This window comes from Pygocentrus nattereri, chromosome 17 (assembly GCF_015220715.1).
Source record: "Pygocentrus nattereri isolate fPygNat1 chromosome 17, fPygNat1.pri, whole genome shotgun sequence".
Taxonomy (NCBI): Eukaryota; Metazoa; Chordata; class Actinopteri; order Characiformes; family Serrasalmidae; genus Pygocentrus; species Pygocentrus nattereri.
The window spans coordinates 38,708,658-38,730,746 of record NC_051227.1 but is presented as its reverse complement, the minus strand read 5'-3'; the positions used below and the strand labels follow the sequence as shown (position 1 = coordinate 38,730,746).

The 22,089-nt window shown below is 41.8% G+C and overlaps 1 protein-coding gene across 4 annotated transcripts in view; it reads left to right on the top strand.

Moving 5' to 3' along the window:
* Positions 1 to 411: 411 nt before the first annotated feature.
* cltcb (clathrin, heavy chain b (Hc)) overlaps positions 412 to 22,089 on the top strand; it is a 22,323-nt gene continuing 645 nt past the window's right edge. The window contains exons 1-34 of one of the 4 annotated variants that reach the window (XM_017723951.2): positions 413 to 891; positions 1,821 to 2,028; positions 2,398 to 2,400; positions 3,942 to 4,210; positions 4,854 to 5,015; positions 5,114 to 5,227; positions 5,455 to 5,628; positions 8,137 to 8,334; positions 8,409 to 8,609; positions 8,822 to 8,974; positions 9,091 to 9,213; positions 9,397 to 9,534; positions 9,620 to 9,784; positions 9,999 to 10,179; positions 10,271 to 10,434; positions 10,529 to 10,654; positions 10,747 to 10,889; positions 11,000 to 11,234; positions 11,436 to 11,558; positions 11,682 to 11,827; positions 11,918 to 12,101; positions 12,190 to 12,382; positions 12,516 to 12,673; positions 12,814 to 12,978; positions 13,149 to 13,256; positions 13,416 to 13,583; positions 14,416 to 14,565; positions 14,641 to 14,772; positions 14,875 to 14,985; positions 16,613 to 16,783; positions 16,893 to 17,114; positions 17,884 to 17,904; positions 19,697 to 19,772; positions 21,562 to 22,089. The exon at positions 21,562 to 22,089 is cut by the window's right edge and continues 645 nt beyond it. In XM_017723951.2, the coding sequence (XP_017579440.1) occupies positions 850 to 891; positions 1,821 to 2,028; positions 2,398 to 2,400; positions 3,942 to 4,210; positions 4,854 to 5,015; positions 5,114 to 5,227; positions 5,455 to 5,628; positions 8,137 to 8,334; positions 8,409 to 8,609; positions 8,822 to 8,974; positions 9,091 to 9,213; positions 9,397 to 9,534; positions 9,620 to 9,784; positions 9,999 to 10,179; positions 10,271 to 10,434; positions 10,529 to 10,654; positions 10,747 to 10,889; positions 11,000 to 11,234; positions 11,436 to 11,558; positions 11,682 to 11,827; positions 11,918 to 12,101; positions 12,190 to 12,382; positions 12,516 to 12,673; positions 12,814 to 12,978; positions 13,149 to 13,256; positions 13,416 to 13,583; positions 14,416 to 14,565; positions 14,641 to 14,772; positions 14,875 to 14,985; positions 16,613 to 16,783; positions 16,893 to 17,114; positions 17,884 to 17,904; positions 19,697 to 19,772; positions 21,562 to 21,692 (5,058 nt within the window). In that variant the 5' untranslated portion in view covers positions 413 to 849 and the 3' untranslated portion in view covers positions 21,693 to 22,089. Of the gene's footprint in view, positions 892 to 1,820; positions 2,029 to 2,397; positions 2,401 to 3,941; positions 4,211 to 4,853; positions 5,016 to 5,113; positions 5,228 to 5,454; positions 5,629 to 8,136; positions 8,335 to 8,408; positions 8,610 to 8,821; positions 8,975 to 9,090; positions 9,214 to 9,396; positions 9,535 to 9,619; positions 9,785 to 9,998; positions 10,180 to 10,270; positions 10,435 to 10,528; positions 10,655 to 10,746; positions 10,890 to 10,999; positions 11,235 to 11,435; positions 11,559 to 11,681; positions 11,828 to 11,917; positions 12,102 to 12,189; positions 12,383 to 12,515; positions 12,674 to 12,813; positions 12,979 to 13,148; positions 13,257 to 13,415; positions 13,584 to 14,415; positions 14,566 to 14,640; positions 14,773 to 14,874; positions 14,986 to 16,612; positions 16,784 to 16,892; positions 17,115 to 17,883; positions 17,905 to 19,696; positions 19,773 to 21,561 lie in introns of all 4 variants that reach the window. The other 3 variants (XM_017723952.2, XM_017723953.2, XM_017723955.2) reach the window with 3 other exon arrangements.

Genomic DNA, 22,089 nt, shown 5'->3' with positions numbered 1-22,089 from the left:
CGAGCGTAGATGCAGGGAGGTGGTCGTGATGTTGGCTGATCTGGTGCCTGTGCAGCCTGTGAGCAGCTCCCTCAGAGACTGCCAGAGCGGTAGCAGTAGTAGGGGTGATGTTACACCCCGAGGTTCACCTGACACTCCTGTCTGACAGTCCACCCGCATCACAGTCCCGTGTTTTCCGCACACGAGTCACAACATCAACTGACGATAACGTCCTTCGTTATCTGAATCAGGTGAATCGCTGCTCCGTATGATTTTTTTTTTTTTTTTTTTTGGGGAGCGTCCCCGGATCTGACGTGAACACAGTATGCCAAATGGTGTGGGAAAAAAAATAAAACAAACAAATAAATAAATAATAAATAAATAAATAAATAAACAAACGGAGGATTACACTGAGGGCTCTGTCCCATCCTCCTTATTCAGAGTGCATTTTGTAAAACGTCACGTATCGGAAATTTATTCACGTGGTGGTAAAATAACACCGGCTGCTCCGTCGCTGCGGGTTCCCCTCCGCCGCCGCGGCGATGTTTCCGCGTTGAGCTCCTCTGAGCTGTTTCCGCCGCCATTGCGGGTTTCGGCGCTATCAGTGGTGGCTGGCTCCGCCGATTAACATCTGAGCAGCGGGGGAGGGGGAGAAAAATCGCCAACAGCAGGGGCACAGGGTCGGCGCCGTTCGTATAAACACCCGGACACCGGCGACTCCTGTTATTTGTCACGTTTTTCGCCCGTCCGGTCGGCATTTGTCTGCAAACGCCCGGTGCCGTTGACTGCGGTGTCCGTTGGAGGAGGTCGCAGCCCGCCGCTAGCTCGCTAGCCAGAACCATCCAGGACTGAGAGCGCAAGAGAACGACCATGGCCCAGATCCTACCCATCCGCTTTCAGGAGCACCTGCAGGTGAGACGCGCTCACGCCTGCGATGTCGGGCTCGAAAGGCTTCAAACTGGACAGAAGCTTGGGAGACGCGCCTGGGCTCGCTAGCCGGGTTAGCGCTAATGCTAATCGAGCGCTTGAGCCAAATGAATGACCTCCCAGCCGTTTCTCGCTGAGGTGGCTCGTACTCAGGAATACACAGATCTAAAAAAGATCCCGAGTCGTTAGTCTGCTGATATACACGATAGCTGGCTTGAAAATGGCATTTTAAAACGGACGAAATCGAGCGAAAGCTGGCGCGCTTAGCGCCTGGGCTATGCTAGCTAGCGTTAGCTGTGTTTATCGAATGAATGACAGGCGGAAAAAAAACAACTAGGCAAGCAACCCGTGTTAGTTAGCCACAAAAACACGCGGATGACCAGTGCTGACACTTCATATGTGCTTCGTAACCGGCTCTGTCGCGCGTTAAAAGTGCTCAGTGTTGTATTCTGTCGTTTCCAGCGGTTATTGGGTCAGTTAAGCCAGGTTAGCGAGCGTTAACACCGGGCACAGCGCTGTTATCAGGTTCGAGATCAGACGAGCACGACAGGTGTTCAAGGCTTCGACCGAAGCAGGCTTTCCTTAAGAAATGTGGGTGATGAATAACGTTTTGGCCGCCTGTTCTCACTCTCGGGGTCACGGTGAACATCTGCAAGCGAGGGGTGGTTTGTGTGAACAAGCCTAGACTGAACGTCACTGACCGCCCTCACATTCTGGCCTGTGGTCTGAAGTGTTAAATATGTTAGTATTGGTTTGGGTTAACCTTCAGTAAGATTGGTGGCTGCTAATAAAATGACACACAAATAAAATGTGCCAGTGGCTGAACGCAAGAAGTGTCTTTCCATGTCTGCCTCTGCCTCTTCGTTCCCTCTCCCTGCTGACGCTGTGCCTTGGTGTCTTTCCCCTGTCATTAGCTCCAGAACCTGGGCATTAACCCAGCGAACATTGGGTTCAGCACCCTCACCATGGAGTCTGACAAGTTCATCTGCGTGCGGGAGAAGGTGGGCGAGCAGGCTCAGGTGGTGATCATTGACTTGAGCGATCCCAACAACCCCATTCGCAGGCCCATCTCGGCAGATAGTGCCATCATGAATCCGGCGAGCAAAGTCATAGCCCTGAAAGGTAAGAAGGGTTCCCGTGGCAGTCCCCTCTCAACAGAACCGGTCCACGTTTTACCCTCTTGAAATACCTCTGGTTAACTAGCCTTCGTATTAGTTAGGTTAACGTTGTTGTGAATCACGTTTCGTGTCCAGATTACTTACTGATGATTACATGTATTGTCTGCCCTTTTCCACATTTATGTTCATATTCACAGCCATGTCCTTTGTTCTGTATAAAGTCTGCTACTGGACACTTGCTGCCTGCCTCTTGCAGTAATTTTGTGTCAATTATAGTAGTAAAGTGCTCACTGGAAATGTCTTGCTGTCATAAATGCTTTGTCTTGCTTGTTTTTGTTCTTTTTCATTTCTTACTGCTTTCTTATATTTGCAGACGGTGAGTTCACTTTATATATATATATATATATATATATACATATATAATATGCATATATCATGAGTTGTGTGGTGTTCTTTTGAAATATGGGAGAATTTGAGTAGTTTTTAGATGGGTAGGCCAGATTTGTAAGGGGAGGTGGTTGTAGGTTGCATAGATAGCAATATAAAATCTTTTTTTTTTGGACTGATTATTCCCACCTTTCACTGAAATAACATTGAAAGTGGTTGAAAATTATATCGCCATTAGTATGATTAGAGAATATTATGTGCTATTGTGTTATGAATAGATCACTTTACTGAGAATGTGTTATTTTCATTTTCATTTAGTTAATTACAGAATTGCATTCACAAGTAGTCTGTGCTCCTGTGGCTGAATTGGTGGCCGAGATGTTAAAAAATTGAATGCAGACTGATAACTTTGTGCTACTGACTAGTCACTTATTGATTTTCTCGACCGCTTCTCCTCATTTCCGTAGTGTCTTTGTAGCCTTGCACCTGATGTGCCCTTGTGCATGCAATACTCACGTTAATTGGGGATTTTTTTCAACTCTGTGAAAATGTGATTGTGTGAGCTGTGTGTGGCGACAGAAAGGTGAAATCATGGCTTTCGTTCTGCCCCAGAAAAGCAAAAAAACATGCTGCTGTACCTTCTGTGACTTTCTGCACCTAGTTCAGATGCAGTGCATGAACATAAGGCAGTGCTTCTTGCTGATGATGTGTGTGTGATCAGTAAACCTGTGTGTCAAAATGTGGTGGAGTGTTTTTGCAGTTTGAGAGACTACACACAAATCTAGAAACGCAAATAAATGTACCGTTTGTGTTTTTGCTCATCCTGGTTTTGTGCTCGTCCTACCATCTGCATTCAGATCTCACTGAGATCGAGGCGGCCCAAACTGTTCCTTTTTCATGATGTCAGTTCTTTTTTCTATTTATTCCCCACACCAAAAATTAAAATACAAGAATATATGCAGATGAGACGTAAATTATGTATATTAGTATGGCAGAACAATTTAGTTTAAATGTAGTATTTTTCTTAAGAATTAATAGATCTGTTCAGCTGGTGTACATTTAGGCAAAGTCAATGCAGATTGCACTGCAATTGCCAATAAACCCATTTGAAAAGGAAATATTTTGGAAAGGACGGTTAGAGATGCATGTAAAGAACTAATGACATCATTTAAATATTTTTTATTATAATTGGATAAACGGCCTCCTTCTGTTAAGATCTGATTTACACCTGCATCGTGAAATAAGTACGTTTTAAAGTAACAAAACCGAACTGAATGCAGAGGAGAACGTCTGTTGGATGTGTGTTCAGCGTTTGTGGTGTTTGGTCTTTAGTTTCTTCCTGTTGCATTGCAGCTGTTTGCCTGAAGTCATGCTGTCTTTGCACTTTACTCATGACTTCTGATGTTTAACACACAGTTTAGTCCTGCCCTTATTTTTGAATTGTTATTAACACTATAAACAGTCGTGCAGGCTGTTGAACCTTTATTAATTCAATAGATTCATGTATGCGTGTGTGTTTTTCCATTTCAGCTGCGAAAACCCTTCAGATTTTCAACATTGAAATGAAAAGCAAGATGAAGGCACACACCATGACTGACGATGTCACGTTCTGGAAGTGGATCTCCCTCAATACCATAGCACTTGTAACAGACAACGCAGTCTACCACTGGAGTATGGAAGGAGACTCCCAGCCCATTAAAGTGTTTGACAGACACTCCAGTTTAGCCGGCTGCCAAATTATCAACTACCGCACTGATGCCAAACAGAAATGGCTTCTTCTCATTGGGATTTCAGCACAGGTTAGTTAGTTAGTTAGTTAGTGTAGTTTATTTATTCTCAAGGAGTAAACTCTTTTCCATGGTAGGTGCATAAATAAAAAAACAAAAATATAAAAAACAGATTTGCAGAATATTATGCAACCATAGAAACGCGATTGCAGGGCTCACACAATGCAGGACATGCAGTGCCGCTCAATTCATGCTGATTCATAGGAAGGTTACCTGTTATTGGCCGAATGGATGTCGAGACAAAACTCTTGCTAAAGCAGATTTTCCTGCATGAGGGTAATTTGTACCTACAACCTGAAGGAAGGTGGATAAAGTCCTGGCGGCGTGGGTGGTCTGGATCATGCGTGGTTATAAGCGCTTTGCGGATTAAGTGACATACTCGGACAGCTGAGGTGGGAAAACCAATGAGTTTGTTGGCCAGATTAGTTAGTGAATTTATTCCTATTGGAAACTAAGCATATTTAAAAAAAAAACAGGTGGCATCAGAAAGGTAGGCCCCTTTTACAGCCACGCATAATAAACCTCTTTCAACCCTTGGTAGTCGAGTTGGCCTTTAAAGAGTTTAAATGCGAGAATACACCTTGTCTTAGACTCTGGTGTTGTAATAACGTTTGGTGCCCAATGCTTTTGATTCCTTTTTTCCCCTCTCCTCTAGCAAAACCGTGTAGTGGGAGCAATGCAGCTGTACTCGGTGGACAGGAAGGTGTCCCAGCCTATCGAGGGCCATGCTGCAGGCTTTGCCCAGTTTAAGATGGAGGGAAATGCCGAAGAATCCACGCTCTTTTGCTTCGCTGTTCGGAGTCAAGCTGGAGGAAAGGTCTGCTGGTTACCCTAAACCACTTAAAACTGGAGTAACGCCATTGTTATTTGATTTGGTCATTTCAGTTTTGTTTAATGAAATGCGTTTTTATGTAGTTGCACATCATTGAGGTTGGCACACCTCCATCTGGGAATCAGCCTTTTCCAAAGAAGGCAGTCGATGTGTTTTTCCCGCCAGAGGCCCAGAATGACTTCCCTGTTGCTATGCAGGTACTTTTTCTAGACCCTCTTTACTTTCTTATTCTCTGACAGGATCTGTGACTTTCAGATTTTTTCACAGGATGTTGAGAGACGTTCTCGCCGTTGAAAGTGCTGAATGTTGTTACCACTTTCCAGATTTAGCGAGATGATCGTTACATTTCACCACCCAGCTAAGATGAGTTATTAAATATCAGATCTTGTTATGAATTTTTTTGGGTTTTTTTCTTCTCGTGTAGATCAGTTCCAAGCATGATGTGGTCTTTCTCATCACAAAATATGGTTACATCCACCTGTATGACCTTGAAACTGGCACCTGCATCTACATGAACAGGATCAGTGGGGAGACCATCTTTGTGACCGCTCCTCATGAGGCAACTGCTGGCATTATTGGGGTCAACAGGAAGGGACAGGTAATGTTTTTTTGTGTTATATAACAGTAAATTGTATAATTGTTAGTCTCAGGCTGTTTGTAGCTTGATTGAGAGAGCTTATTCAGATGGGCTGACCACAACCAGATGGTTTGTTTCCGTCCGTTTAACTAGAAGCAGACGATCGCTGAAGGTGAACTTGCATGCGTTCTCTTATTTACTGTAACTGGAGTCTACCAAGTGATGAATAATTTTCTAACACAGGCTCCAGAGCCATAAAATATGCAGTGAGCAAGAGGAAAGATGATCACTCTTCTTTGTTGCGTCACTGCACCAATTCACCTTCTAATTAAGCCTGTCTGTGTGCTTACCTGGCCTACACTGACATTTGCGACTCAGCCCCAATCTAAACACTGCCTGTCTTTCTGCCTGTGCGTATAATGTTGGGCCTACATGCTAAGTCCTTGGGATCAAGGAAGCCCTGTAAATAACAGCAGTTGTGCCACTACGAATGCCTTGCGGGCACCAGCAGTGTGTGAGAAGCAGCGGGTGATGGTGAAGGGTGCTTTAATCCTCTTACTGCTCCCTGCGCTCCTACTGTCTCAGCCTGTGCCTGATGGGCTTACTGTGTTTGGAGCACGCAGCTTGATGCGTCCTGATGCTTTAAACGCTTTGTTTCTTCGTTGTTTGTTTTTTTTTTTAAATTAATTTATTTATTAATCCATTCATTGGTAAATCGTTAGTATGTCTGGCCTGAATAATTTGAATGCTGGAGTGTTTATTTGTTTTTTTTATGTATTTGTTTCTCTATTTATTGTTCTAAAGCTTTGTCCTTTTTTACACAATTTGTTGCCTAAAACAAAGGCTTTTAAATAGAAGTCAATACTAAATGTAGGGAAAATGTAAAAAATACATACAGTCACGTCACCTCTCCTCCACCTCTTTCCATGTGAACGTTAAACTGAGCAGATTTGCCTCAGAAATTATTGGACGATGAGGAATTTGCTCAGTAAAATTAATAAGAGATGGCAAAAATGTAATATGATGCTATATGATAACCAGTATTTTTTTTAATGCCTGAAATGTTGGAAGAGATTAAAACAAAAGTCAGTAGTTTTAAAAAAAATCCTCAGTGGCGGTCAGTGTGTATGGTAATGAAATAAAATTGCACAATACCTGAATTTCAATAATTGGCTCTAAAAATACTTGACATCAAATATACTCTGACTACCGTGTACTGATTATGAAAAGTAAAAAAAAAAAAAAAGAAGTAAAATAATAAAATCAATTTTAAATAAATCATTCAGGTTTTTAAATTGTTCTTTATTAATTAATCATTTTGAATTATACAACCAGCCATCAATGTATGCCCGAAATCATTTTGTATATACAAAAGGAAAACATTGCTTTAGTCATTTTGAGTTTCTTCAGGTTGGTTCCCAGTATCTGTGTCTCCGAGAGTAAGTTGGTCTAGAAATACTGACGTTATTACCGACATATTCAGAAAAGCACATTGAGACATAATTTGTTGGAATAATGAAAAATATTGTCACATTACACAACCTTAACATGAATGTATGACAAGTTTGATGAATTGTTTCAAGTATGTAAGTGTAAAGATGTGTCCAGCTCAACTTTCCACGTAACCACTTCGGTCAGTGTTCTCAGCCTATTTTTTGTTTGCCTTTTATACGATTTACAGCAGGTTTAAAACCTGGTTTTTACAGCTATATCCGAATTCTTCTCCATACACCTTTAGTACAGTGCAGGAGCTGCTCTCCAACTACTACGCTAACACGATCGTAAATTTTGAGTGAATTATTATTTTAAATACAGTTAAGATTGCGTGTGATGTGACTGGACCTCTGGAGTCTGCACTTAATTTGCATGTGGGAGAGCAATTTGACTAAGACCTGCGTCTAGCACTGCTGGTGTGAACTAAAACACTATCTGTTCCATCAGACGGACAACTAAAAATACTTCAGATATTATAGTTTTTAAGGGTGATTTTGAGACGGAGCGTTCGTGGGTAACACCTCTGCCTTCTACGCTGTAGACTGGGGTTCAATCCCCACCTGGGAAAGAGATTTGAGGTTGAGTGAGAGATTGAAAGTGACCAGAAGCCCCCCTTAAACGGAGATGAAAACACAAAGCTGAAAGGAGTCCACCCTTAATGTGTGGGTGAGATATTTACAGGCTGTTTCTATGACTCTGTGTACGTGGTACTCAGAGAGAGCGGCTTTCGAGGAATTGTCCTCGTGCTTTTGGGCTTGTAAAACGTCTGTCTCAAGGAGAGAGAGAGGTGTAGCGTTTGTGCAGAATTAAAAACCCTGGTTATGGCTAACTCTCAGTGTGAGTCGTGGGGGATGAGGCTCAACAAATTGATGCTCTGAGTGGTGGACCGCCTCATTGCACCTCCTGCATTTTGTATATCCTGCCCTCAAAACTGCTGAATGCTTGTTCTTGAAGCAACTTAGGCAAAACAAGCATGCAGAGTCACACATCATGTCCTCAATATGTATCGTGTTTTCCCCCCTTCTTCCTCTTTAGGTGCTGTCTGTGTGTGTGGAGGAGGAGAACATCATTCCCTATATCACGAATGTGCTCCAGAACCCCGACTTGGCCCTGCGCATGGCTGTCCGCAACAACCTGGCTGGTGCAGAAGAGCTCTTCGCACGCAAGTTCAACACACTGTTCGCAGGGGGCAACTACTCTGAGGCGGCGAAAGTGGCTGCCAATGCACCAAAGGTACTCATAGCTTGGCACTATTCCCACTGGTTGATCTTCTGCAGCTTTTTCTTATCATTGCTTATGTTCCTCAGGGTATCCTGCGAACCCCAGACACCATCCGCCGGTTCCAGAGCGTCCCAGCACAGCCCGGCCAGACCTCCCCTCTGCTGCAGTACTTCGGCATCCTTCTGGACCAGGGCCAGCTGAACAAGTTTGAATCCCTAGAGCTGTGCAGGCCCGTCCTGCAGCAGGGCCGCAAACAGCTGTTGGAGAAGTGGCTAAAGGAAGATAAGGTAAAAGGCCTTTTCTTCAACTATGAATCCAGATTTTGAGAAAGGTCTGCGCTTGCATGATGCTGATGGATATTTTTTTTTTACAGGAAAGTATTTAATGGCTGATTTGAATTTTATTATTATTAGTAGTAGTATTATTATTATTATTACTACTACTACAAGGATGTTTAATTTTTTGTTTTGTTTACTTTTGTATTGCTGATTTGTTTCAGCTGGAGTGCTCAGAGGAATTGGGTGATTTGGTGAAGTCCGTGGACCCGACCCTTGCTCTCAGTGTCTACTTGAGGGCTAATGTTCCCAACAAAGTTATCCAGTGCTTTGCAGAGACTGGCCAGTTCCAGAAAATTGTACTGTATGCAAAAAAGGTGAGCTGACTGACAGCTACATTCAAATCATATGCTCTGATGTCCAATATGAGTTTAAAGTAAAAATGTATTACGTTTATTTAAATATGTGCTCACTTTACTTTTCGTGTCTGCAGGTCGGTTACACGCCAGACTGGATCTTCCTGCTTAGGAATGTCATGCGAATTAGTCCAGAGCAGGGCCTGCAGTTCTCCCAGATGCTTGTGCAGGATGAGGAACCACTAGCAGACATCACTCAGGTTAATGTTCATACACCATCATGCCTTTCTTGCTAGGATTTATTTATTTATTTATTTATTTATTTATTTATGCATTTCACTGGCAGTTCTACTGGTCTAGTAACATCACAGTGTCATTTCAGGACTTGGAATTTGCTTTTCTGATTATACTAGTTATTAAGGTTTTTTTGTCTTTCTTTTCAGATTGTGGATGTGTTCATGGAGTATAACCTGATCCAGCAATGCACCTCCTTCCTGTTGGATGCTCTGAAGAACAACCGCCCCACTGAGGGCCCACTGCAGACCCGACTTCTGGAGATGAACCTGATGCATGCTCCACAGGTAACTTTTTAGGCACCCCTTCTGTTTCTTGATATTTTTCATATTCTTGGTAGAGTGTGGTATATTTGTGTTTTGGTGTTTTCAGGTTGCTGATGCCATTCTGGGAAATCAGATGTTCACCCACTATGACCGCGCTCATGTGGCGCAGCTGTGTGAGAAGGCTGGGTTGTTGCAGAGAGCCCTGGAGCACTACACCGACTTGTATGACATCAAGCGAGCTGTGGTCCATACCCACCTGCTTAATCCAGAGGTTCTCACTAAAGTCACTTTCTAATCTTTCAGCAAAGTCTACTAATAAATCACAGTAATATTGCTGCTGCTTTTCTATCTGAACTGTGCCTCTTCACTGCTGTTTGTGACTCATTAGTGATGTCTTTTCTTGAGGGAGCTTGATTTTATTTTTGCATTCAGATATAGTATAGTGCATATAGTTTGTAAATATCTTAACTATGTTTTGTCTGCAGTGGTTGGTGAACTTCTTTGGCTCACTGTCTGTGGAGGACTCTCTCGAGTGCCTGAGAGCCATGCTGTCAGCCAACATCCGCCAGAACCTGCAGATCTGTGTCCAGGTGGCCTCCAAGTACCATGAACAGCTCTCTACCCAGTCTCTCACTGAGCTCTTTGAGTCCTTCAAAAGCTTTGAAGGTCAATGTTAAGCATTAGTCTTTTTGTATTAAACAACCCATTTCACAACAAAGACTTCAGGCTCTAATATGTCTGAATGTGTGCCTTGCAGGTCTGTTTTACTTCCTTGGCTCCATTGTGAACTTCAGCCAAGACCCAGAGGTCCATTTCAAGTACATTCAGGCAGCATGTAAAACTGGTCAGATCAAAGAGGTTGAGAGAATCTGCAGGGAGAGTAACTGTTATGATCCTGAACGTGTGAAGAATTTCCTTAAGGTAAGAAGACTGTTATGTTGGGAATGCAGATGCCAGTTTTTTAACATAATTTATCCTCTAATGGTGTAATATTTTTAAAAACCTTCATTTGCAGGAAGCCAAACTGACTGATCAGCTGCCTCTCATCATTGTATGTGACCGTTTCGATTTTGTCCATGACCTAGTCCTTTATCTGTACCGCAACAACCTGCAGAAGTACATTGAGATCTACGTGCAGAAGGTAAGTGGTGATGTCTGCCCAAAAAAAGTCCGTAGACAGCACAATACCAAAAATCTGTTGCTTTGGGTAAATCGGAGATTTTTGTCTATCAGGTGAATCCTAGCCGCTTACCTGTGGTGATTGGCGGCCTGCTGGATGTTGACTGCTCAGAGGATGTCATTAAGAATCTGATCCTGGTAGTACGAGGCCAGTTCTCCACTGATGAGCTGGTAGCTGAGGTGGAGAAGAGAAACAGGTACATCCTTTATCCTGCATCCTACAGCTTCCTATGCAATCTCAGACATGCCTCACAGATGCACTAAGAAAAAAAAAATCTTCTGGCCTTAACATTTTTGTCTGTGGCAGACTGAAACTGCTGCTGCCTTGGTTAGAGGCCCGCATCCATGAGGGCTGTGAGGAGCCTGCCACTCATAACGCCTTGGCTAAGATCTACATTGACAGCAACAACAACCCTGAGCGCTTCCTCCGAGAAAACCCCTATTATGACAGCCGTGTTGTGGGCAAATACTGCGAAAAGAGAGACCCTCATCTGGCTTGTGTGGCATATGAGAGAGGACAGTGTGACCAAGAACTCATAAATGTAAAGAGCCTTTGTGGCCCCCCCCCCCCCCCCCCCCCCACCCCATCTTTCCCAACCACACATGCACACACACACTTCACATGTTAAAGTCTTTGCACATTTGTGAATTTCATCTCTCATCTTTTTCAGTTTAAATGCTGAGATTGATGTAAAAAAATATTTCTTTAACACTTCAGCGAATGTATCCCATCTTATCCGCAGGTCTGCAATGAAAATTCCCTCTTTAAGAGTTTGTCTCGGTATTTGGTGCGTCGGAAGGACCCTGAGCTGTGGGCTAGTGTTCTTTTGGAGAGCAACCCATACAGAAGACCCTTGATCGATCAGGTATAGGGGGGGAAACGTCTGTGGTTAGAGTTCCTAGCCTTTCACGGACATTAATTTAAAATGGAATCATTGAAAATGAGTATTTCTCCAAATGTAAGCGTTCTCCACTCTGTTATTCTACAGGTGGTGCAGACCGCACTGTCTGAGACGCAAGATCCAGAAGAGGTGTCTGTTACAGTCAAAGCCTTTATGACTGCTGATCTCCCCAACGAACTCATTGAGCTTCTTGAAAAGATTGTCTTGGACAACTCTGTTTTCAGTGAACACAGGTTGGCTTAACGCTTAGTTTCATCTTTCATGGTCTTCTGGTTGAAATACCTACTTAAAATTTCTTCGTGTCGTTGTTCATTGTTCCCTAGGAACCTGCAGAACCTTCTGATCCTGACAGCCATTAAAGCTGACCGTACTCGTGTCATGGAGTACATCAACCGCCTCGACAACTACGATGCCCCCGACATCGCCAACATTGCCATCAGCAATGAGCTCTTTGAGGAGGCTTTTGCCATCTTCAGGAAGTTTGATGTGAACACATCTGCTGTACAGGTCAGTCTCAAAGCCTTTTTCACTCCAAAATATTTGAATCTGTTCTGGTAGCTCTTGTACACACTGTTTGTTTTTTATACTGTGCTAGGTTCTGATTGAGCATATTGGAAATCTCGACCGGGCCTATGAGTTTGCTGAGCGCTGCAATGAGCCTGCAGTGTGGAGCCAACTGGCTAAGGCTCAGCTGCAGAAAGGTCTGGTAAAGGAAGCTATTGACTCCTACATTAAGGCAGATGACCCATCAGCCTACATGGAGGTGGGACATGCTGCTGCCCAAAGTGGTATGTACAGTCGAGCGGTAAATGGTTTCTTTCATCTCTGTTCCACCAGAGGGAGTAGTGCATTCATGCTTAAGTGCTTAAAGTACATATAAATATAGTTCTTATTTTTTTTTAAATTGTCTGTCTTCCACAGGAAACTGGGAGGATTTGGTGAAGTTCTTGTTGATGGCCCGTAAGAAGGCGCGGGAGTCTTACGTAGAGACTGAGCTGATCTTCGCTTTGGCCAAAACCAACCGCCTGGCTGAACTGGAGGAGTTTATCAATGGACCAAACAATGCTCACATCCAGCAAGTACGATCCTCTCTGTACCTAACATGCTTGTTATGCGTTCGCAGACTTGTAATGTATACATGTCATTTCTTATGGCTTCGATTTTTTTTTTTTTTTTTTTTTTTTTTTTTTTTTTTTTTTTTTTTTTTTTTTTTCCCAAGGTTGGTGACCGTTGCTATGATGAGAAGATGTATGAGGCAGCTAAGCTACTGTACAACAATGTGTCCAATTTTGGACGTCTGGCTTCCACTCTGGTCCACTTGGGGGAGTACCAGGCTGCTGTGGATGGGGCTCGCAAAGCAAACAGCACACGAACTTGGAAAGAGGTGAGACCACTCGCCACGAAGTTGTTGAAGCATGGTGGTTAATTCGGTTGTACTTAAGTCAGCTGTAGCACTGCTGAGCTGTGGTTGTTTATATTTTAAAGCATGCCATATAGTCTTTTTTTTTTTGAAAGTTGTTCAGTTTCACTGATTTGAAATGTGTCGTCCTTCAGGTCTGCTTTGCCTGTGTGGATGGGAAGGAATTCCGTCTGGCACAGATGTGTGGCTTGCATATTGTGGTCCATGCTGATGAACTTGAGGAGCTCATCAACTACTACCAGGTTTTTACATTTAATTCACCCCTCTTCTGTTTGCTTGCGTTCCAGTAATGTGCATCACATTATGGAAACTCGCATGCCCTTTTAGACCTGCGGTGTTGTCTAAGAGGGCATGTGAGTGGAGGGCTTGCAGCAGGAGTATTGACTGGATTTCTCTGTCAGGACCGCGGTTACTTTGAGGAGCTGATCACCATGCTGGAGGCAGCTCTGGGGTTGGAACGTGCTCACATGGGCATGTTCACTGAGCTGGCCATCCTGTACTCAAAGTTCAAACCCCAGAAGATGAGGGAGCATCTTGAGCTCTTCTGGTCCAGAGTCAACATTCCCAAGGTAAGAAAGCTTTACATATATCAATGTCCTGTCCTTGGTCATTCTGTGTGAACTATGTCTGTGTATTGGTTGATTTTTTATTTATAAGACACTCTCCAGTCATTCGCCAGCATACATCACTTCATTGATGAATACAAATAACAGTAATTATCAGACTCGCTCTAGTAACTGGATCAGCTGCCAGGTACCAAGAGTTTTTACTGAACTGGGAAAATCTGCTTTTAGTCACAGCACCAGCTGGAATTCACTACAGGACGCACTAAAACTCTGCCCACTGGTGTCGCTCAGTCATTTTAAACTTTTAATATCAAACCACCTACAGACAGCCTGGACTTGTTTTACTTAATCATATTTATTCGTAACTTTTATTTTTGTGTTAGTTCTCCTTAGTTCTTTATCTCTTTTTATTTATTTATTTATTTCCTCTTTTATTTTATTTTATTTATTTATTTTTTTTTATCATTACTTTTTTTAATTTGTGATATTGGACTATTACCTTACTAATTTCTTATCTATTTTTGATCTTAATTTCTTACCATTTAAATCTCAAGTTCTATTTTTATCTACTTTTATCTTTTATTCACTGTTATTTAAAATTTTATTTTAATTTAAAATGATTAAATGTAGTTATTATTTTCTTTGTCATGTAAATCCCTGTTTTTGTAAATGCTCGGCTACATTGAAAATGAGGGTTGCCCTCAATGTACTTCCGAGTCAAAATAAAAGTTGATGGATTGATGGATTGATTGATTGATTGCTTGATTGATTGCTTGATTGTGGATAATTATGCAAGGTTTATTGGTGTTTTACAATGTGGTGTTCTGTGCTCCAGGTTTTGAGGGCAGCAGAACAGGCTCATCTGTGGGCTGAGCTTGTCTTCCTATATGACAAGTATGAGGAATACGATAACGCCATCATCACTATGATGAACCACCCTACAGACGCGTGGAAGGAGAGCCAGTTCAAAGACATTGTAACCAAGGTATTGCAAGTTTTTAAATAAATAGCACGTCTTTTATTCCTGGTCATGTGTTGAGCCTTGTTTGCCTTGTTTCAGGTGGCTAATGTGGAGCTCTATTACAAAGCTGTCCAGTTCTATCTGGAGTTTAAGCCTTTGTTGCTGAATGACCTGCTCATCGTGCTTTCCCCGAGGCTTGATCACACACGCGCTGTCAACTTCTTCTCCAAGGTATTTTAATGTCTCTGTGTATTTGACATCATCCTGCTTATAACTTTTATTTGTACTGAATGCCAGATGAATTACTGATTTCATATTTAATGAATCTTTCAGGTCAAGCAGTTGCCCTTGGTTAAACCGTACCTGCGATCTGTACAGAACCACAACAACAAATCAGTAAATGAAGCACTAAACAATCTCTTCATAATAGAAGAGGATTACCAGGTAGGAAGCATAACAATAGCAGAACATGTCCTCTCATGATTTCATTAAAGTCTGTACAGAAGAAAAAAAACTACAGACTCATTTACTTTGTGGAGATCTTAGCCAGGTGGTTTGGTTGAAAAAATGCAGGGAAAAAAGTTGAACTAAAATGCCCAGAGGTGTCCGCAGTTTTCCCCCAGGTGTAAATTTAAAATACCACATTAACTAGTTTAAGAGTGTTGTAGCTGTTTGTTAGCAGGACTTCTGTAACTATAAACCACAAATACTACTATTAGTGTATTAATAGAACAATATAACATGTAATACGACAGTGTATGTGTTATAGTGCAGGGCTGAAACGATTATTCGAGTAACTCGAATAATTTGATTACAAAAAATGTTCGTTTAATTCGTCACAAGTCCATCTATTTTAACCGTCTCTGCTGTGGTATCACTCCCGCTTTGTAGACTACCGCGCAGCTCCCGTATCACTTTTACACGGACTGTTATAACTGACGATTTTATTGGCACGATTTATTTTGCTCTGTGGGGCAACGACGGAAAATAAAGATACCGGCGTGCGTAAAAGGCCAAAGATGTCTAAAGTGTGGGACCATTTTACGCTGCGAATGACGGACAATGTAGTGCACTGTATACACTGTAAAACGGACCTGGCCTACCAGAATAGTACTTCGTCAGTGCTGCAGCACCTGAACCCAAAGCATCATCACATGAGCTGGACTTCTTCAGGCGGACTCGGAGCCTCTACAGCGCATGTTTACGATTGCTGACTGATCTGAACAGCGGCGCTTGGTAGAACGTCCAGTATCTGTAATGATTTGTCGCTCACTCACTCACTCACTCACTCACTCACTCACTCACTCACTCACTCACTCACTCACTCACTCACTCACTCACTCACTCACTCACTCACTCACTCACGCCTTCCCCATACATAAGGTAGTATATTTTATATATATATATATATATATAGTATATAATAAATGCAGCAGATGGACAAATTCATTTATGACCACATTCACTACACCCTTTTCCCTTTTTTTGTTCAGATAAATAGGCTAATATATATTTGTGAAGCTGTATTTCAGTTTTTTCATGTACATCATAGGTTTCACAGAAAGGTTGAATAAATGGGCTTAGTTCTGGAGAAAATAAGCCAAAAGCTTTGATCTAGTAAAAGTGTTGAGTTTGAATAAAAACGTTTTGTGAGGAATAACAGCCAGTTGCTCGCTCATTTTAAGAGACCTTTCATGTTGCATAACACACTATCGATTATAGTTGTTTAAAAACACAAAGTGTGATTTATCCGATTACTCGATTAATCGATGTAAAAAATTGACAGAATACTCTATTCCAAAAACATTTGATAGTTGCAGCCCTATTATAGCGTATTAATGTAATATAATAGTATTCTCAGTGTTTGGTGATGCAGATTTATCCTTTTGATACAAATCTTTAGAAAAATGAATAATAAGGCTCAGTGTAAGCTTATGGTGTAGATATATGAAGGGCTGTATTTGAGACCCCTGCTTTATGTTGAGACTCCTGTTAAGTCCCTTGTTTATTATTATTATTATTATTTTTTTTTATTATTATAATTTATTTATTAAATGTTCATTTCACACAGGCTCTGCGCACGTCCATTGATGCCTATGACAACTTCGATAACATATCTCTGGCCCAGAGTCTAGAGAAGCATGAGCTCATCGAATTCAGGAGAATCGCTGCCTACCTTTTTAAAGGCAACAACCGCTGGAAGCAAAGTGTGGAGCTCTGCAAAAAGGACAAACTCTACAAGGTGTCTGCATACGACACCACCACTAAAATCAGATTTATAGTAGTAGGTGCAGAATAATAACTGATGTGATGCGCTTTAGGCTTGACCGTCTTCCTCTGGTGTGCTGCAGGATGCCATGCAGTACGCGTCGGAGTCGAAAGACACTGAGCTCGCTGAGGAGCTGCTGCAGTGGTTCCTGCAGGAGGAGAAAAAGGAGTGCTTTGCCGCCTGCCTCTTCACGTGCTATGACCTGCTTCGGCCAGATGTGGTGCTGGAGACTGCCTGGAGGCACAACATCATGGACTTCTCCATGCCCTATTTCATCCAGGTCATGAGGGAGTACCTCACCAAGGTGAGCCTGGGTGATACAAGTGCAGGTCTTAATGAAAGTGCGCGTATTTTGATTGGTGAAAAAGAAGTAATCGGATCCGTTTTTGTAACTTTGGATACATTTCATTTCTCATTTTACAGATTAGACCATTAAAATTCAAAACATCTCATTGCTCACTCTGCCCATGAACATTGTGCTAATCGAGTCGAGTCGATTTGTGGTTTTTTTTTTTTTCCATGATAGTTTGTTTACAAAATACACTAAATACGTTTCTTGTGGCGTGTCTATTCAGGAGGCCTGCAGAGCCACGAGACATTGACGTCAGTGAATGAACTCTGAACCTAATCGTATGATTTATAGTTACAGCGAAAACATAAATCTAGTGGTTTGCATTAAACGCATTTAGCTGATAATAAAATAGCAGTTTGAGCTGATGCTGATGTACATGCATGTTTATAGTGTTCATGCATATAACAGGTTCTGTTTTTGTTCTGTATGTCTCAGAAATCTCATGTGAAAAGACAGGCAGATAGTCTGAGTTGTGATGGGGGGGATTATATTGAGTGATTGTTTTCCATAGCAGTCTTTATAATCCTGTCATGAAGATCAGTGGAACCTTGGGTAAAACCCGTTACATACTTTCTATGATTTCTTACTTTTATTTATTTATTTATTTATTTCTGTTAACACTACTGCTGATTTCTGCAATTGTTCTTCTCTTGCATTTTCAATGCTGGAATGTTCAATTTGCTTTATTTTCTTAAGCTGCTACTCTTAAATTCCCTTTCAGGTTGATGCAATTAAGGAAAAGGTGAAGGCTGACTCTTATTCCATTTTTTTTTTTAACCCTTGTAGTTTTGGAGGACTGAAACGTCAGGAATCTGCATGAGTTTTTCCCCTCCCATATCACTCTGCTGCTTTTAAACACACCTTGACTAGAATTTCCTCAAGTTTCCTCTAGAGTACTGACCATTTGTCAAGCAGATGCTGCAGTAGCAAGCAACTCGCCACTCTCTCAGACCTGTAGATGATAAGCTAGTATTAACATCACTGAACTGCAGTCTACTATTGGCCGTATTTTTCCACCTTGCTGCTGCTATTTATGCTGACCAAATGAGTCACGTGCATGTCTTTTTTTTTTTTTTTTTTTTTTTTTTTTTTTTTTTTTTTTAATTTTTGCCTACTGAGGCACAACACTGTCCGGTAGGGATTGGCTGTGTTTGACGTTCCTTCAGTAATCCAATTGTAGACTGCATTGCAAGTGATTCGCTGTGAGGTAAGAGTAGAAGATAGAAGATAGAAGATGAAGTGACCACATTTTCAGAATTCTGTTCACCATTACTGCTCCTGACACGGCCTACGGGAATCATTGAACATCTCAAACTTACAACTGCACCAATAATTACTCCCACTAAAACGAGCCTACAGTCCCAGGAAAGTGTGGTCCTTCTGTAACGTTAAAGCTGTTTATCGTGTCGTATGCCGTAGAGATTCTACACGCATGTGGTTTACAGTGTTAGTGGCACCCTTGAAAGGTTAGGGAACATGGCTGTTGGCTGTGCCTGCCTCTGGAAGCCTTGAATGGCTGTACGAATCCATCTCTCACCCTGTCACTCCTTCACTGTTCTACTCTGCCTCTCTTCCATGCACACTTTATTAACTAAACGAATAACAAGCTACACCTCTGGCATGTTTTCTTCCCTTCAATGAATCTTCGACTTTTGCTGATCTTTTTCGAGCCTGCTCGACAAACATACTCATCCAACCTTCTTAGTGTCGACACCAGCTGTATGTAGAGAACTGAACCCGAATGCAACATGTAATCGCAAAGCATGCGCTCACTAAGACACAGATTTATCATTGTGCTGGAGAGTTTCGTGGACATTGAACAACAGATTTCGTCTTATGCCATTCTAATTTTCCTGTCTTCTTACGGACAACATTTGACTATTCCTTAAGACTTACTTTTAGAGTTGTAAGTTTCCTTTTTTCAAATTAAACCCTCACAGTTGATGCATTTACAGGACTATCTTTGGAGCCCCTGCCTCTATAAGCAGTATTCTTATACACCATTTAAGTGCCAGCATCTGAATCACCTTGCCACTTAAGCTCTGTTGAGGTGACAGGGTTCTGTTTTCTACATGCAGAGTTTAATTGGACCGTTCAGTGGCTGATTGGGGGGACCATCGACTTTTAGTGTACCGCTTAGTTTGGATAAAGTTGAATTTTATAGCGCACTTACTTGTTAAACCCAAGCTGTCTGTAATTTTTATGTGAATGTGTTGGCAAATGGGGTAATCAGATCGTCCTTAGAGCCGAATTGATGCAAGCAGTGTCTGTGTTCACGTGCAGGTATGGGAGGTCATGGCAAGAAGCTTGCTCGTGCCCTTAAAACCTGCTGTGAAAGCATTTTGCACCTTGGTTTAAGCTTGGCTTTAAGCATCCCCATGGATGGTCCCATCCATCAGTCATTTGCTCTGTTGACAAGGAAGGCCAGAAATGTGAGTTTCATCTCTTTGCCATGGAGTAGGTGACTTATTTTTCCTGAGTCTTCTTTCTTTCCCCCCCCCCTTTTTTTTTTTTTTTTTTTTTGCCTCATTCAGGTTGACAAGCTGGATGCATCCGAGTCCTTGAGGAAAGAAGAGGAGCAGGCCACGGAGGCACAACCCATTGTTTACGGTAGGACAACTTGACGACATCAATGTTCAATTTAAACAGAATTTTCCCTTTTATCCCAAACGTCACGTTGAGCGTGTTGCACAGTTTAATAATTCTTAATCTCATTGTACTGTGTGTATAGTGACAATAAAGGCATTCTATTCTATCCATGTTGAATTATCCACTAACCATGTTGAACTTGGGTCATCTCAAATAGACTTGAGCATGTAGAGCTATCTAAAAACTCATATTTGGTCAATTTGAATAAAATAAATAAACTGAATGTAAAAAAAAAATCTCCATTTGAAGGTTTAAAGGCGTCTCTGCTGCATCTTTCCCTACAAACAGAACCTGGACATAAATAACTGATCTGTTTTGACTTTAGAGGTTTAAAGGGAATATTTGGGAATATTGGGAATATTTTCAAACATCCCACAGCTTTTCAGCAACTAGATCATTTAGATATTTTCACTTTATCAGCTAAATATTGATAATAGGCAGAAGTACGCTCTCAACTAAGGTGAGAATCTGCTTCAGGTTGTAGACTTTTTCTTACAGGCCAACTCTCTATATGTGGATGCATTGTAGTGCAGTAACATAATAATGGGCAAATTTGTGTAGCTCCTATTACCTGCTTGGCTAAGCGGTCGGTCACAGACACTTGTGCCTGTAAGTTTTTCTGTTTTTTGTTTTTTTTTCCCCCCAATTTATTTCATTATTTTGCTTCATCTCTTGCTCGTGCAGACGTTCTGTGTTTTAGCTTGTAGCAACACCTGCTTAATCACTGGTGTGGGGGATGTTATGAACAAGTCATTCACAAAGATGTGTCATAAATATAAGCCTGTACCGTTTTACTCAACAACAGTCTTGCAACCTTCAGGTTGAAAAGTCTGAGTTTATAACACAGAGTCCTTTGGGATGCTTGGGTGCCCACTAGTGGATTTAAGCGACGTAAGATCTTTGACAGCTGGTATTTACAGCATTTAAGCTTGTTTTCTTTACATCTAGAAAAGAAATGGAATAGATTTGAATATTTGACTAAGAACGAAGTGAAACATGAATTTAATTACAGCCCTACTTGTCATTTATGAGACTGTGATTTCAAAAAATTAACAAAAGGAGTGAAAGCCTGAATCTTTTGGCCATGCTTCCATGCATTTTTAAGATTATTATTATTATTATTATTATTATTAAGTGACCCTTATTAGTCCAACAAGGGGGTAATTTCACCTATACATTTAACCCATCCGTGAAGTGAAACACCACATACACACTAGTGAGCGCACACACACACACACACACACACACACACACACACACTAGGGGGCAGTGAGCACACTTGCCCAGAGCGGTGGGCAGCCCAATCCGCAGCGCCCGGGGAGCAGTTGGGGGTTAGGTGTCTTGCTCAAGGACACCTCTGTCACGTGCTGTCGGCTCTGGGGACACGACTGCCCCATCATTTTTATTTTTAACAGTATGCTATGGAACTTTTACCCCCTCCCCTTTAAAGTAAAGCTTAAAGTGGACGGTACAGCTCCTTTAGCTTTCTGTTTTGGACGAGTGCAGTAAGTTATAACACAAATATGTAGTGCAGTACTTGAGCTGAAACATGGCACCTCATTCCAGCACCTGAGGGTGCGAAAAGACCCCTGCAGTGTTTTTGTCATGCCCAGCAGTCTCGTAAGAGCTGATCTCATATCAAAATGTTCTGTAACAATATTTCCGTCTGATCTATTAACACCTGTAGATCTTAAATCTGTCACAGTAATTGTGTGTGTGTGTGTGTGTGTGTGTTCAATTTGTGTTTCAGGCACACCCCAGCTAATGCTCACTGCAGGCCCCAACGTTGCAGTTCCTCCCCAGCAGCCTTATGGCTATGGCTATGCTGCCCCCGCTGGCTACGGTCAACCGGTGCAGCCAGGCTTCAGTTACGGCATGTAAAACGCTCCCGCCCACAGTTTTCCCATCCGTCTCTCCTTCAGTTCGTCACCAGCTTGCTGTGGTCTGCTCACATAGGGGGTTGTGAAGTCAAAGGTTATGCGTTTTAAATTATTTTCCTTAAAATGCATTGAAGGACTTTTCATTTTTACTTGTATTGTTTAAAGAAAATAATTGGACCACATTTTTATTTGACATTCCATATTTAAGCTGACTTATATAACGAGATATAGATTTTTTTTTTTTCCTGTCTGTCTTTTTTTTTTAAGAGGGAATGAGTAATGTACGTAAGTGGAATTGTGAGAACAGCAATTAACCTTAACATGTTGTGAAGCATCTGATTTGCACTCTGTCGTGAGAGGAAAACTAATGTAGAATCTCTTAATTTCGATGTGCTGTG